Here is a 15,475-nt window from a genome sequence, read left to right on the forward strand (position 1 = left end):
TCCTTTATTCTCTATTTGATCAAATGCAGGATTTTCCCTCTCTCTTATCCTCTAAAGCAGTGATGGGCAACCTGTGGCCCGTATGCAGGCTGTATGTGGCCCATTGGGGTAATCTGCTGGGGGGTTGCGAGACAGTTTGTTTACATTGACCGTGAGCAGGCACGGCTGCCCGCAGTTCCCAGTGGCCGCAGTTCCCCGTTCCCAGCCAATGGGAGCTGCAGGAAGCGGCATGGGCCGCAGGGACATGCTGGCTGCTGCTTCCCGCAGCTCCCATTAGCTGGGAATGGCAAACCGTGGCCACTGGGAGCTGTGGGCGGCTGTGCTTGCGGTCGGTCAATGTTAACTGTCTCACAGCTCGCCAGTGGATTACCCTGATGGGCCATGGGCCGCAGGTTGCCCACCACTGGGATTTTTTGGGTTTTATTGGGATTACCCTTAGCTGGAGTAAATTTTGGTCCATTGAAGTCAATGGAACTATGATGAATTACACCAACTGTGGCTCTAACCCATAAAATATTAATCTTCTTTTGCTCACAGTAGTGTAAACCAGGAGTAAAGCCACAGAACGTGGTGGAGTTACACTGGTGTGAACAGAAATCAGAATCAGTCCCATACAGTATAACTGTTCACTGAGGACGTTTGAGGAGTTGAAAAGCTTTTGACTTCAACAAAATATGGAGTTAATTTCGTATACCTAAAGTGCCTAAAGGCAAGAATAGATTACTGCCCTCAGAAATGCATGCACAATTCCTACTGACTTCACATGTGCGTATAGGGTCAGAAGTGAGACATTTAGAAGTGCATATAGGATCAGAAGTCTCTTGGATAGATGTCTCTGGCCTGATTCTTTATTGCCTTGCACTGCAGTCATTCTCATCAGTGTCTTTCTTGTGCTGATAGGACAACCATCCCCAGAGAATGACAATACAATAAAGGACCTGCTTCCAGAGGATGCTGGGATTGATCATCAGACCGTCCACCAGCTGATTACTGTGCTAATGAAGTTTATGGCAAAGGATGAAAGTAGTGCTGAGTCAGATATCAGCAGTGCTAAAGCCTTCAACACAGTGAAGCGCCATCTGTATGTCTTGCTTGGCTATGATCAACAGGAAGGATGCTTCATGATTGCGCCTCAGAAAATGCGCATTTCAACTTGTTTTAATGCATTTATCGCTGGAATAGCACAAGTAGGTGTGATTTATTCTCACTGGGCATATGTGATCCAATGAGCTGGCACCAAAATACCTCACCCAGCCAGCTACCATTGTCTGGGGTTCCTGAAATGTCTGCAAGGCAGTCTCCTTTACAGTGTTAAAAATGCTGGTTGAGTGATCAGTAAACAAACCTAATACCTTAGATATATGCTCTCATTGTAATAAGTGGATGAATTTGAGAGCGAGAAGGGCTGTGTTGCCTGTTCACCCTTCAAAACGCTCAGTCTAGACTTATGAAGTACCTTTCCTAGTGCTATTGCTTTGGAGAAGGAAGGAAAGTGGTTAAAGACAGAGACTGCAAGTTAGAATTCATGGGTTCTATGCCCATTTGCACCATAGACATGCTATATAACCTCAAGCAGGTCAGTTTTTCTCTCTGTGCTCTAGTTTCTTCATCTGTAAAATGGGGTCCACAATAATTCCCTATCTCACAAGGGCTCACACTGGTAAAGTGATACATGGCTGAAAAGGGCTACATGGTTGCAGAGTATCATTATTGCTTTTGATGACAAAGTCTTTTCATTGCTGCCATGTTTCCCCATAGCTCCTTATTAAAACTCCCTGTTACGTGAACTTTAAGGGAGAAAAATGGTCAGTAGTTCAAATAACCATAAAACATATTAAAAATGCCCAATAAAGATGCAAGAATATCACCTTTTTCATCGACTTTTTTGTTATACACATTGGAGGAAGCACCCTTTTTTTCCAAAGCAGGGTGCGATGGATGAATCTACAGAAGTTCACATGCAGCCTCAGGCAAAACATGCAGACATCTATACGTGCAGATCAGGTCCATGTGCACGTGGGCACTTAGATTAGGATGCATTTGTACAAACTGCACACCAGACATATCAAGATGCAGTCACAGTGTATTGTTCCTGATTTACCTCTTACTTACTGTGGATATATAGTGCTGTATATGAAAGGAGGTTCAGGCCAATTGTGTTGTGTTGAGCTTGAAGGTTCAGAAGGTGGAAGTTAGACAGTAGAACCATAACCTAAATTTTCCAAAGTAACTAATAATTGTGCTTGCCACAATTTTGGGGTGCCCAACTTGAGACACCTTTTGAAAGGCTTGATTTTCAGAAGTGCTGAACACCCACTCTCTAAAAATCTGGTCTCTTTAAGGTGTCTCAGGTTGGGCTCACAAAAGCACTATTCACTTTTGAAAATTTAGATCCATGGGTGGAATCCACTGAAGTCAGTGGGAACTTTGCCATTCGCTTTAATGGGGCCAGGATTTTACTCCATGTCTTTAGTGTGAAAATATTAATTTGGAATTTGTTTTATGATTTTTTTTTTTTACTTCTGATATAAGGGAGCATTCTATAGTGTAGGGAATCTCCTTGGCTGTTGGAGCCACACTCTTTATTGCAGCACTGGCATTTGCTCACAAGAAAAGGGAACTTTGTAAAATACAACATTAACATAACACAAAATTTATAAATATTTACTTTCTGCGGCCAGTTCTGCAAATGGTGGGATTGGATGAATGTGCTGGTTTATTAGCTTTAACTTTCATGAGCTTAATCTTAGAAGGTTTAGCTCAAGAAAACATTATTTCCAAAGATTATTGTTAGTATTCAGCTCCTTACACCCTAATATTGCTGCTTTGCTATTTTTATGTAAGATAGATACCTTTTGTTCCTTGCAGCAAACACTGAAATAAGATTGTGCAAGGTAAAATCATTTTGATGTTATTCCACCAGGTGGTGGTATTGGACAGTTCTTTTTGGAGGAAAGAATATAGCACAGATGGGCCTTGATAATACTTTGTAAAACTGTGCTTTAAGTCCTATGGTTGAGCTATAGTCAGGATATATAACTTTAGACTTCCCAAATCTTAATATAACATGTAGAAAAGTGCCATTGGCTTCAGGGCTTGTCTGAAATACAAAATGGACTGCATTGAGACACCTTGTTATTACAAAAAGAACAGGAGTACTTGTGGCACCTTAGAGACTAACAAATTTATTAGAGCATAAGCTTTCATGGGCTACAGCTCACTTCATCAGATGCATAGAATGAAACATATAGTAAGAAGACATAGACATACAAAGAACATGAAAAGGTGGAGTAAGAGGCTAATTAATTAAGAAGAGCTATTATCAGCAGGAGGAAAAAAACTTTTGTAGTGATAATCATATCAAAAGTTTTTTTTCTCCTGCTGATAATAACTCATCTTAATTAATTAGCCTCTTACTCCACCTTTTCATGTTCTTTATCTATCTATCTATCTGTTCCATTCTATGCATTCGATGAAGTGGGCTGTAGCCCACAAAAGCTTATGCTCAAATTTGTTAGTCTCTAAGGTGCCACAAGTACTCCTGTTCTTTTTGCGGATACAGACTAACAAGGTTGCTACTCTGAAACTTGTTATAACACAGTTTGGTCTTACCTGTGGTGGTGATTTGGTCAAAACGTAGTATACTCATGTTACAGAGCCACGTTATAGCCTTGTTGCAATCAGATGTCAGGCTCTCGGACCATATATGGAGATGCACTATATATTCATCTGACAGTTTATGTATATTGGTAGATAGACAGGGTGGGTCTCATTAGTTTGACTCAAGGAATGTTAAATGTTAATGTAATAGGGAGACGGAGACAAGAACAGGAAACTCTGCATAGAAAAGCCTAGTCAGTCCACTTGTGCTGGAGCTTGGGAGCTAAATCTTGTGTTTGTATATACAGTCCAGTCTTAGGGCTTTGCTACTTTAATGAAAAAATGAATGTAAATCCCAACAGTGGGTAAGTTTGGAAAATAACGTGTGTGTGTGTGTGTGTATAGGGGCTGAGAGTGAGGTGATTAGTCCACCCATTTATATGTGAGGAATTGCTAAGCCAAATATTTAAAAATCATAAGTCAGGCCCACAAAATCATATTGACTTAAAAATCATGAGGTTAAAAAAACTTGGATAATTTTTATTAGCCTCCTGATATTGAAACCTTTAGAGTTGACATTTTCAAGCTTTTCTCTGCGATTATGAGAGCTAGAAACTTTTTTTTTTTTTTTTTAACAAAGAGATATGGGAGTCTTGGCTGATTACATGACTCCAGGACCTGGGAACTGAAGAAAAACACCTAATATAAAAAGACTCATGCTAAGATCATGAGAGTTGGCAAATGTAGCTGGTTACCTAACATGGGTATAAGTTCGTTTTGGTCCTGTTCGTCCATCCATGATCACACTGTCTTATAACACGAGAATGACCCAGCATGATATATTTTGGTGTATGAGCAGGCCCTGTGCACACTACAGTTCAGACTGTGCTAGCCAGAGCTGTTTTTAAACACCCCTCTTGCTAACACACTTTCCCCATCTAGCTAAACAGGGTCTAATTACAGGATGAACCATTTTACTAGATTTTACATCACTGAGAATTTTTGTTTGGAAAGTGGTTTATAACATAGGCCTTTGGAGAAAAGTTTCAAATGCGCCTAAGTGATTTAGGCGCTTATGTGCCCTTTTTCAAAAGTGATTCAGGCACTTAAGAGTGCATTGACTTTCAATGCTATAAATGTAAAGTTGTTTTAATTGAACAATGTATTAAAAGAGTAAAATGTGCTTGCATCCTTCAGTACTAGGATGGTATTTAAGCAAGAGATGTGCAACATTCAGTTGTTTATGGGTTCAAAACCTATTTGCATGGCTAACTGATCTCCCAAACATTTTTTTTTTGCATTGCCTCACAATATAACATGACATAAAGGGCCAGTTTTTGCCTTAATTTGCTCTTGTGCCAACCTGTTGATAAATATTGTTGTAACTGAAGGCGGAATTTGATCCGCTGAGCTACGTTTTATAAGCAAGGCTGCACTCATCGGTTGCAAACTGGGCATTTGTGTGCGTGAACACACATTTGTTGATGCACATCCTCAATTTCTACCCACCAAAAAGGTATTTAGCAACCACAGCAGACATTGATACATATATTGTCTCTGCAACTTAATTGGGGAGATTTGAAAATTTTGCCAATAGTGTGTTTTGAAATGATAAATAACATAGTGGCCGTGTTGTAGTAAATGACTCATCAGGCTGATACCATGCAAAGAGCTAACAAAACAGCAAACTTCCTGAAAGCTTTCTAGGTGATCGTGGAAACTCCCCGCAGGCCCTTATTTCCCTTCACCTTCCCAGTATTTAAACTACTGTTGTAGTATGGCAATTGGTAACATATGTGGAATTGATTTTCTTGTCGGTGCACTAAAATCTAAATTCATATTCATTTCAGGTGATGGACTATAACATTAACCTGGGAAAACATCTCCTTCCATTAGTGGTTCAGGTGCTGAAGTATTGCACTTGTCCTCAACTAAGACATTACTTCCAGCAGCCTCCCCGCTGCTCCCTCTGGTCCATCAAACCTCATATTCGGCAGATGTGGTTAAAGGCGTTACTTGTCATTCTTTACAAGGTTCGTTGTCTTGAAGGGGTGTTATCTTAAAATTCACATTTCAGTCTAAATTTTGTTTCAGGTGGTGCCTAAACCTACTAAACCCAAAAGGGATTAGAGGGAAACATTTTTCTCTCTTCTTTCAGTTTGTTTACTTTGTGTATTTAGTTTCAATTTGTGTAAATTAGTTTCACTGTTTACCCTATACAGTCAACAAGCTAGTCAGTTTCTCCCATTGTTGATGTGGTTCTTTCATCTAACAGCCTGAGCAAGAAAAATATTTTTGAATTCAGGAAAATGGGTTGTAAAACCACAAAACTGGCAGGTGGACTCAGTTGTAATATCTGATGCTACTTTAAAAATTGACTAAATTTTAAGTTAATAGTGTCAATTTAACAACTGGAGTTCTTAATTCACATAATGTTTTTATGTGAGTTGTAAAGAACATAACTTCAGTAAAGTACCTATTGGAGCTGAGATCTGAAGCTTTGACCGTAATTTGACATACAGAACACATGGAGAAATACAGAACAAAATGGAGAAATTGGAAATCAGTGAAATAGCAAATATTTTGCAAATAGGTCTGGTAAGACCTCTTGAGGTATCATTAAAAGCCTGCTTTATCATATAAAAACCAAGGAAATAATATATTAAACTATCCTCATAGGGAATCCTTCAAAATGTTTTATCTATAGTTATCTATAGTTTCTTTTTATAAAGCATTCTTTACAAAGTGGAGGAATATTCCTGCTTTCTAGGATGTATTTAGAAACATAAGATCATAGGAGTGCCAAGGGCCACCAGAAGACAATATGCTTGGCCAGTTCTATATTATTACCTCAATATTTATTCAAGGGAAGGGCCTACTATAGACAAATCAAGAGGCAAAGTTAGTTTTTAAGGTAAAATCTTTTTATTTCACTGAATAGTATCCGTACAGAGACTGTGACATCAGCAAGATTGTGCTGCATTTGATCTACATAACAGTCAACACGCTCAACGCCCAGTACCACAGCTGCAAGCCACATGCCACCGCCGGTCCTTTGTACAGTGACAACAGTAACATAAGCCGATATAGTGAAAAGGAAAAAGGTATTTTAAATATTTAAATTTCTGCAGTAGCCACTGATTTAATTCATTAAGCCGTGGGTGATGAGGGAGTGTGATCTAGCAGTTAGAGGCAGGGCTGAGATTCTTGGATTCTATTCCCAGCTTTTCCTGTCTGCTCTATGGAAGGTGAGCTAGTTTTTCTGCACCTCACTTTGCCAGTTATGAAATCGGTACAGTAATACAGGGGCAATGTGAAAATTAGAGTTGGAAAAGTGGTTTGATATCCCTGGATGAGAACCTATACAATTGCAAATTTTATTATTCTATTATAAACCAATTGGATAATTTCTTAGAGGGGTTCTATTGATGATAAAACATAGCTGCCTTTTAGGGAATTTGTTACTACCTTCTTACCTGACAAAGACTCTTCCTGGTGTGCAGCAATCTGTTTTTCTTGCATGAGAAAAATACTTACAGAAGGGTCAAATTTACCCTCAGTTTCTAAAACCTTTCATTTACTGAGTGTGGGCTGGATACCTAGAGTTTATCCCGTGTCACTGTGATTAAAATCTACTCAAGACTTTTGTGAAAGACTATCTCCGCAGGATAAAAGACAAAACGAGTAAAATTAGAATGCGTTTTCTGCCCACTCTGTCATTTTATTTCTGTCAGTACCTTTTCTGCTTTGCTGCATGTTGCTTAGTGCTTGGCATTTTGAAAAGTTGAATGATAAACATGTCAGTCAAACAGAGGTCCAAATTCTCATTTACACTAAGGCTACTTTACACCACTCTGCAAGTGCAAAGGGGCCTTCAAATGGATGTGAATTCTATATTTTATATTTACAACAACTTGATGACACCTTTATGCTGCTAGGGCAGCGCAAAGCGGCCTTAGTGTTACTGAGAACCAGACTATTTTGTTTCTTCAGATGACTCTGGACTAATTTCACCATCTGTTTGTCTTTGCCTTTATCTGTACAAGTAAGTTATAGTGACAGGGAGAACTGGCAATATGCCAGCCTGTAAAATGGAATCACATTTGCTGGCAGAGATTTAGTATTTCTAAAAGATGTCTTTAATGAATGTCTAGAAACTTGTGACATCATGGTCTAGGAGAATGGGCAGTTTGTAAGGATTGAAGAAACCCTGAGTTCTAATCTTGTCTCTGCTATGGAGCTAGACCCACTGTGTGGCCTTGGACCACACTTCATCTCAGTTTCACCTTATGTAAAGTAAGGAGAATACTACTTACCTACTATGCTAGGCTTTTGGGAAGTGCTTTGCAATGCACAAATGAAATGGTCTGTATATGGACAAACTTACTATATTAGCACAGAGTATTATTATTAAACTGAGGGATGAATCTCATCCTGTACTTACTAGTGTGGAAGAGCAGGAAGGGGGTACAGGAAGGTTTTTCCCAAACCTGCAAGAAATAGGCCAGGATCATTCCATAGTGTTTTGGAAAACTGAAGGGCTGGCCCTTTCCCACATCCCCAGGGGTGTGTATGTGTGTTGTCTACAGATTAACAGTCATATTTAGCCTCTAATCAGCAAATGCATATGCCAGTATCATCAGCAAATGCTAGACAGGGGTACATTTTGCTCCTGCTCAGAGGACCAGCAATAGGAGTAATCCTATCTCAGTCAGCGATAGTCCTGATGCAGAGGATGCATTTGCCCAGCATCCAGTATCTCTCCCAACATCTCTGCTGTATTTCATTGTACTAGTTGTGACAGGACTGCTGATTTCAATGGAGCTGCACCAATTTATGCCCGCTGAGGATCTCACCGAATACTGTGCATGGTGAATGCTACAACAAGCACTAACTGCTTAGAAAAAAATACTGTTCCTTACTTTTCAGACCTTAATCGTTCAAGCTGTAAAGTGTGTTTTGAATGGTATTACCATGATATGGGTTTCTTTACAAACCTGTAAAACGTTTTAAATTTTCTACTTTAAAAACTGATGTGTAGCAGCTGAGGATTTGGTCCATAGGCTCTGTTTCTTGTGCAAGGTCTGACTCTGAGGAGTAATAATGATTTTCTTTCCCGAGCAGAGGAAGACAGTGTCTTTGATGAATCTGATATTCATGACACCCCAACTGGACCCTGTAGTAAAGAGTCTCAGACATTCTTTGCAAGGCTGAAAAGGATTGGTGGCAGCAAAATGGTGAAATATCAACCAGTGGAGATGAATGCCCAGAGAAGTATGAATTTTTTTATCAGAGTTAAGTTGTGAAGAAATACGATAATCTGCTGCTTGTAGCATGCTAACACCTTAATTTATGTATACTTTGTCACTGTGCATCATTTTAATATTCTTGTTCACACACTTGTAGGAGTTTGAGTACTCATTCTCTGAAAATCAGTACTTTCCAGAAATAAGGCCTCTTTAAGGCATCTTATGATGTTGGGCCACAAAATCAATAGTTTCTTGTTAAAATGTGACTCTATAATATATAGAAATGCTATTTAAAGCTCAGTTTGAGAAGTTTCTAAATTTTTACTCTTCTACTAATGGCTAAACTGGAGGTGGTTGAAAATTTTCAGTTGAAGCTTCTCTTTTGACAGAAGTTGGCTTTTTGATTAAATGGAAATATTTGTGGAAATAATGCCAATGTTGTTGAAAATGTTTTGGTTTTCCATTGCTTAAAAAAACTCAGTTCTTGTTTGCCCAAACCTGAAAAATGTTCAGTTTTCAGTTTTTTGGTTTTAAATTATCCTTTTTTTTTTTTTTTGGTAGCAAAAAACTAATTTTCTGACAATCCCTAGCCTGAACTTTTGGAGTAATTTTTCCTTCTGTTTTTGGCATTGGGTTTCCAAGGCAGAATGATCTATAGTAACAGTAATGACTAGAGCTCCTTGGTACTGTAGCAGTGCTACAGCAAAATAAAATATTTCTAAAACCACTTTCCTCTAACCTATATGCCATATACAGAATACAGGGAGGTATGGTGTAAAGGTGATATTGACGTATGTTTGGGATGACCCATAAACCTACTGGGTGGCTTCACCACTCATAAGTAATGCAGCCGTCCCACATGGATGCCAATAAAACCTTTTCAACACACCATCTTTTATTCAATATATAGGGCCAAATAGACCCTATGGAGGGTACATCTGGTGGAAGCTGAGAATTTGCTTTTACAATCTAATGGTCTGAGTAAAAAAGAAAAGGAGTACTTGTAGCACCTTAGAGACTAACAAATTTAATGCATCTGATGAAGTGAGCTGTAGCTCACGAAAGCTTATGCTCAAATAAATTTGTTAGTCTCTAAGGTGCCACAAGTACTCCTTTTCTTTTTGCGAATAAAGACTGACACGGCTGCTACTCTGAAACCGGTCTGAGTAAAGTGATCTGGGCAGTGGCTTTTTCTTTGCCTGTGGCAAAATTCTTTGTAGTGTGACTCTGAGATGAGAACAAATCTCAGATGATTTTGATTGAAGATTAACTGTCATAACACTGGGTTTGTATCTGAAATGTCAGTCGTGTGCTGAACTATGAGATCAAGACATGATTTCTGCCAAAAATCTCCCAGTAAAATAGTACTAGCTTTTTCTGTTTTAATCAGGTGAAATAGAACTGGCTGAATATAGAGAAACTGGGGCGTTACAAGACAGCATTCTACACTGTGTGAGAGAAGAAAGCATTCAGAAAAAAAAACTGCGCTCTCTAAAACAAAAATCTCTTGATATAGGGAATGCAGACTCCCTGTTGTTTACATTAGATGAACATCGTAGGAAGTCCTGCATAGACCGGTGTGATTTAGATAAACCACCCGCCACTGCTGCTTACACCATGCATAGACACAGTGATTATGGACGACCTAGACAGAATTCTTCTACCAGGACTGAAAATACAGAGACACAAGAGAATCCTTCTATCATGGAAAGCTTCCAGGAAATAAGGAGACCTGTCATACCAGAAGTCAGGCTAAACTGCATGGAAACATATGAAGTAAAAGTGGATTCTCCAGTGAAACCTCCTGTTCTTAAAGAGGATTTAGATCTGATAGATTTGTCCTCTGACTCAACATCAGGGCCTGATAAACATTCAATCCTCTCCACTTCAGACAGTGACTCTCTAGTCTTTGAACCACTTCCTCCCCTGAGAATAGTGGAGAGTGATGAAGAAGAAGAAGAAACAACGAACCAATTAAATGATGGTATCTCTGGCAAAACTGCTGTGTCATCTCCCTCATCTCCCATCAGTGCCTCTGGCCTCAGCCTCAGTGCAACCCGCTTCGTACAGTTCAGCATTGAGGATTGCTCGAGAGACTTTACATCTAAGGATGCGAGCAATAATGTTTCATTAGGAAAAAAGGAAATCCCCTCCACAGCTCCCAAAGTTCAAAAAGACTTTGAAGAGTTAGCTAAGCCAGAGGAACTTCAAGATGTGTCCTGTGGGAGCCCACTAACACTTAAGCAAAAGCGAGACTTATTGCAAAAGTCATTTGCGCTCCCTGAGATGTCCCTTGATGATAACTCTGAGCTTAGTATGGAAGAAATTAAACCTAGTGGACCAGTTCCAAGTTCAAATGTAAAAACTGTCCTTATTAAGGTTCCTGAAGACTCTGAAAACCAAACAGAACCTGATAAGCTTGATGCCAGCACAGAATCTGATACAGAACAGAAACAGGAGGAAGAAGCTGAGGAGTCAGAATTTAAGATTCAGATTGTTCCCAGGCAAAGAAAACAGAGAAAGATTGCTGTGAGTGCTATACAGAGAGAATACCTTGATGTTTCCTTTAATGTTCTAGACAAGCTGGGAGAACAGAAAGAGACAGGTGAGGACAACCACAAACCAAACCAAAAGCTGTTATTACTTAAGTTTTTAGTAATGTATCTGTTTGATCACTCAGTCCTGTTTACACGCCAGACAGTAGGATATAAAATGTCAGAACGGATCTCATATAAATGTACCCTTCCAGAGTGTCTGCTTCTCAGTGAATTTGCTGTCGAACGTGTTGGAATCAATTGGGAATGTACTCTCTACACAAGTATCATGTATGGGTGATAGCATATCTAAAAGAGATGCTCTAGTTCAACTACAAATGTTGTTGGGCTTGATATAGGAATTAGTGGATGAAATTCTATGGCGTGTGTCAGGAGGTCGGACTAGATGATCACAATTGTCTCTTCTCGCCTTAAAATCTATCAGTGTAATCTGTGCAACATTCACTCGCTGTTAGAACTTATTTCCTCTGCGGGCTGTAGTCAATAGATGGCAAGAAGATTGTATAGAGTAGGGCTGTGCAGACTGTTAGCTTTTGGAATCTAATTCCAAGTTCAGCCTGGAACCAGTAGAGATTTGCTTGAAGTTTGTTCTTCACAAAACGTTCCCATGAAGCTTTTTGCAGATACTTTTGTTTTTGCTGTATCTGGGTATCCATGAACTTTATTGGTCCATCGTTTGTGGTATATTTCAAGTTCAGCCCCCATTTATTGTGAGAGTTCCCATGATATTTCTGCTGTAGCGTGATTTGTTGAACTGATCTCAACACAACGTATTTTCATTTGGTTTCTCCACAAGACAGAAGTTACATGCTGTGATCCAGCTAGAAAAGCCAGAAAGAATTTTAAAAAATGTATGGTGGCCCCTACTTCTCTTGGACTTTGGAAGCAGTGGCCTAGTACCATCAGTATTTTTCAGTTAGTGGGGACTCATTGCTCAGTTGGGGGTCACGCACAGTAATTGATCTCACAGGTTCAAAAGGGAAAATATTCCTACGACTAGTTATCTTGTTGCATGAGAAGTGAAGCCTAGTTTTTGTGTATGTCTAGCTCCACCTCCTGTAATTGCCCTTCCATCCCCCCATTAATGAGAACGGTCTCATTATTTTATGTTGATGTGTTAACTATATTCCAGTTTTGCAAGGGTAAATGTATTTAACGGCAATCAGTGTCAGTGTTCTGTCAGGGCTGAAGCCTAGTCCCACTTGTGGTTCCAGTGAGCCAAAGAGCCAGTGCAACCAAGTGAAAATGAACCAACTGATCCTAAACGCTTTGTACAGGTTTGCAAAGGGAGGTGGCCACGGGAAAATTGGATTTGTTCAGACTCAACCCCTTTTTCGCCATTAGAGCCTGCAAATCAATGAGAACCAGGTTTCACACGTACATTCACAAACATCTGCTGAACTGGAAGGGTTGTCAGAGATGTTAGCATCATACCTCTTAATCCACTAAAGAGAATATTTATCCACTAAAGAGCAACATGATTACACATCGCTGAGTGTATTATTATACCACCTCATAAAACATTCACAATGTCCCATTAAATGATCTTGGTTTATAATGCTGTATGTTGCAGGTAGTGACCAGAATGAGTTACATATCTTGTTGTCTAAGGGTTTTATGTTTATTTTATCATCCTGATTAGTTTACTAGTTTGTGGATACATTTATTATAGTTTAGGAAAGTAGGCTTGATGTGGTTATCATAATTTGCTGGTTACAGTTTCAAGCACCTATTGCAAAATGCTGACACTTGCATGCTTTAATATCTTTGAAAGGATTCTGACATAATGGGTTTCCCAGTGGACTGTCCAGATGATCTGTTTCTTCAAATGAACAACCCATGGGTTCCTGCTTGAGATTTTTTTTGTAATAATATGTAACTTCACATTTTCTTAGTTATTTTGTGCTTGCACAAGACAGCTAGTAATGCCTGGAGAAACTTTGGATTTGAGTCTTTCAGTTTTGATAACTTCAGCTGCTCAGAAATCATGAGATTAGCTTAAAAATCATGAGATTTTTTAAAAATATTAGATTTGGGATTCTTTTCCGTTTTTTTAAACTGTAGGATGCATATTTTCAAGCTTTTCTCTGCAACTCTGATGGCAATAAACTTTTTTTTTAAATGAAAGCAGAGATTCTCACGCAATCAAATGACTTTAGGAACTGAAGCTTTAAGAATAATACCAAATACTGCAAGAGTTGTGGCATTCTGTCATTTACATTGGATTTACATCAGTGTTACTCCATTGACTTCCATTAAGTTAGTCCTGATGTACACTTTGTAATTGAGATCAGTCAGGTGCTTTATGTATATTTATTCATTATAGTATGTACTATATATGAATAGTCTCCAAGAGGCTTATCCACAAATCTCCTTTAAAAAGAGATTTAGAAACAACTTCCTGTGCTCCTGTAACATCACTGGAGGGTGCCAGATGGCAAATGGAACATTGAAAAGATGTGAAAATGGCAATCAGAGAAGGAAGCTGATGAAAAAATGTTCTCTGATTTTTAAATAATGCACTCAGAGTTTAAGCACCATTTCCATTTGCAGATCCCACTGCTAAAGGACTTTCAACTCTGGAAATGCCAAGAGAATCATCTTCTGCTCCAACACTTGAAGCAGGTGTGCCAGAGACAAGTAGTCACTCTTCCATATCAAGTAAGTTTTTTTCCCCTAGATTGAAGAACTGAAACTCAGTTACTGCATTTGTACATCTAATATGCATCAGCATCTGGCACATTATCTTCCTCCAAACTTTATGCGACTGGAAGCATATTTATGTGGTGCATTGTTAGATTTGTTAACTCTCCAAATGCCAGCATGATGTTTGCAATTAAGGACTACACAGTTTATTGTGACATAGCCAACTTCATGGACATTGATTTGCTGCATATGCATTGTACATCCTTAAGCAATAAGTGGAATTTTGAGGAGGTGGTGGCTGAACGCAGCCTTTTGCTGATGTTGTGTGTGCAGTTCGAATGAGATGTAGCATTATCTAGTTGTCTAAGCACAGGACCAGGAGACAGAAACTCCCCAGGATTCTATTACTAGCTATGTGGTCTGAGAAAAGCTACTTAACCAATTGTGAAACAGAGATAATAATAACTACTCTGCAGGAGAGCTGTGAGCATTAATCATTTAATATTAGTGAAGTTCTTTCAAGATTTTGGGCCTGACGAAAATCAGATGTAACTGCCCTGGAGCCAGTGGAGTTACAGTGATGCAAATGGGGTTTAAGTGAGAGGAGAAACCGGCCCATAGGGTGCTATAAAAATGCTGAGTATTAATTTATTTAGTGATATCCAAGAACCACTGACTTCAGTGGAAGTAATATGAGGCCTGTAAAAGGAAGGATGGTTTTGAGATCAGCACACCAGTCTAGGACTCAGGCAGAGCTGGAATCAGTTCCCCAGCTGCACTACCAACTTCCAGTGCGACCTTAGGCAAGTCCAGAGGGCCAGATTTACAAAGTATTTAGGCAGCTAAAGATGCAGCTCAGCACTTACGGGGATTTCCAAAAGCAACTAAATTGGGGCAGCTTAGTTGCTGAATTCCCACTGATGTCATTGGACATGAGGTGCCTACCCTGCTGAGATGCTTGTGTAAACCCCACTAGGTAATTTTCTGCATCATTAGGCACCTAAACACCTTTGTAAATCTGGCCCTTTTTCTCTTTGTATCTCAGTTTTCATCTGTAAAATGGGGATAAAAATGTTTTCTTTATCTTTTTTGTCTATTTAGATTGTGAGCTCTTTGGAGCAGGGGCTGTCTCTTGCTATGGGTTTGTTCAGTGTTTAGTACAATGGGGCCTTGACCTCTGTTGAGGGCACTACTCACTAGTGTAATATGAATACATAATTATACTTAGGCTGCTGGTTTATAGACGCATACATTTTCAAAAAATCCTGATCAGGAAGAGTTCCCATGGAGCCTGTCTTCTCCCATTGGAATTTCCACAGACAGAAAGAAACATAGGGGCAGATCCTAAGCTGATACACACTGTCATAAGTCTAACTGAATTATGACAATTTACACCAGCTGAGGATCTGCTCCCTAGACTTTTTC

At 39.3% G+C, this 15,475-nt stretch overlaps 1 protein-coding gene across 9 annotated transcripts in view; it reads left to right on the forward strand.

Annotated features, from left to right (window-relative positions):
- UNC79 (unc-79 subunit of NALCN channel complex) overlaps positions 1 to 15,475 on the forward strand; it is a 161,997-nt gene that overhangs the window by 75,181 nt on the left and 71,341 nt on the right. For 7 of the 9 annotated variants that reach the window (XM_073349519.2, XM_073349521.2, XM_073349520.2 and 4 more), the window contains 6 exons: positions 901 to 1,187; positions 5,451 to 5,633; positions 6,542 to 6,704; positions 8,725 to 8,874; positions 10,240 to 11,454; positions 13,958 to 14,065. In XM_073349519.2, the coding sequence (XP_073205620.1) occupies positions 901 to 1,187; positions 5,451 to 5,633; positions 6,542 to 6,704; positions 8,725 to 8,874; positions 10,240 to 11,454; positions 13,958 to 14,065 (2,106 nt within the window). The remainder of the gene's footprint in view (positions 1 to 900; positions 1,188 to 5,450; positions 5,634 to 6,541; positions 6,705 to 8,724; positions 8,875 to 10,239; positions 11,455 to 13,957; positions 14,066 to 15,475) is intronic. The other 2 variants (XM_073349522.2, XM_073349530.2) reach the window with 2 other exon arrangements.

The sequence above is a fragment of the Lepidochelys kempii genome, chromosome 6 (assembly GCF_965140285.1).
Source record: "Lepidochelys kempii isolate rLepKem1 chromosome 6, rLepKem1.hap1, whole genome shotgun sequence".
In the NCBI taxonomy this organism is placed as follows: Eukaryota; Metazoa; Chordata; order Testudines; family Cheloniidae; genus Lepidochelys; species Lepidochelys kempii.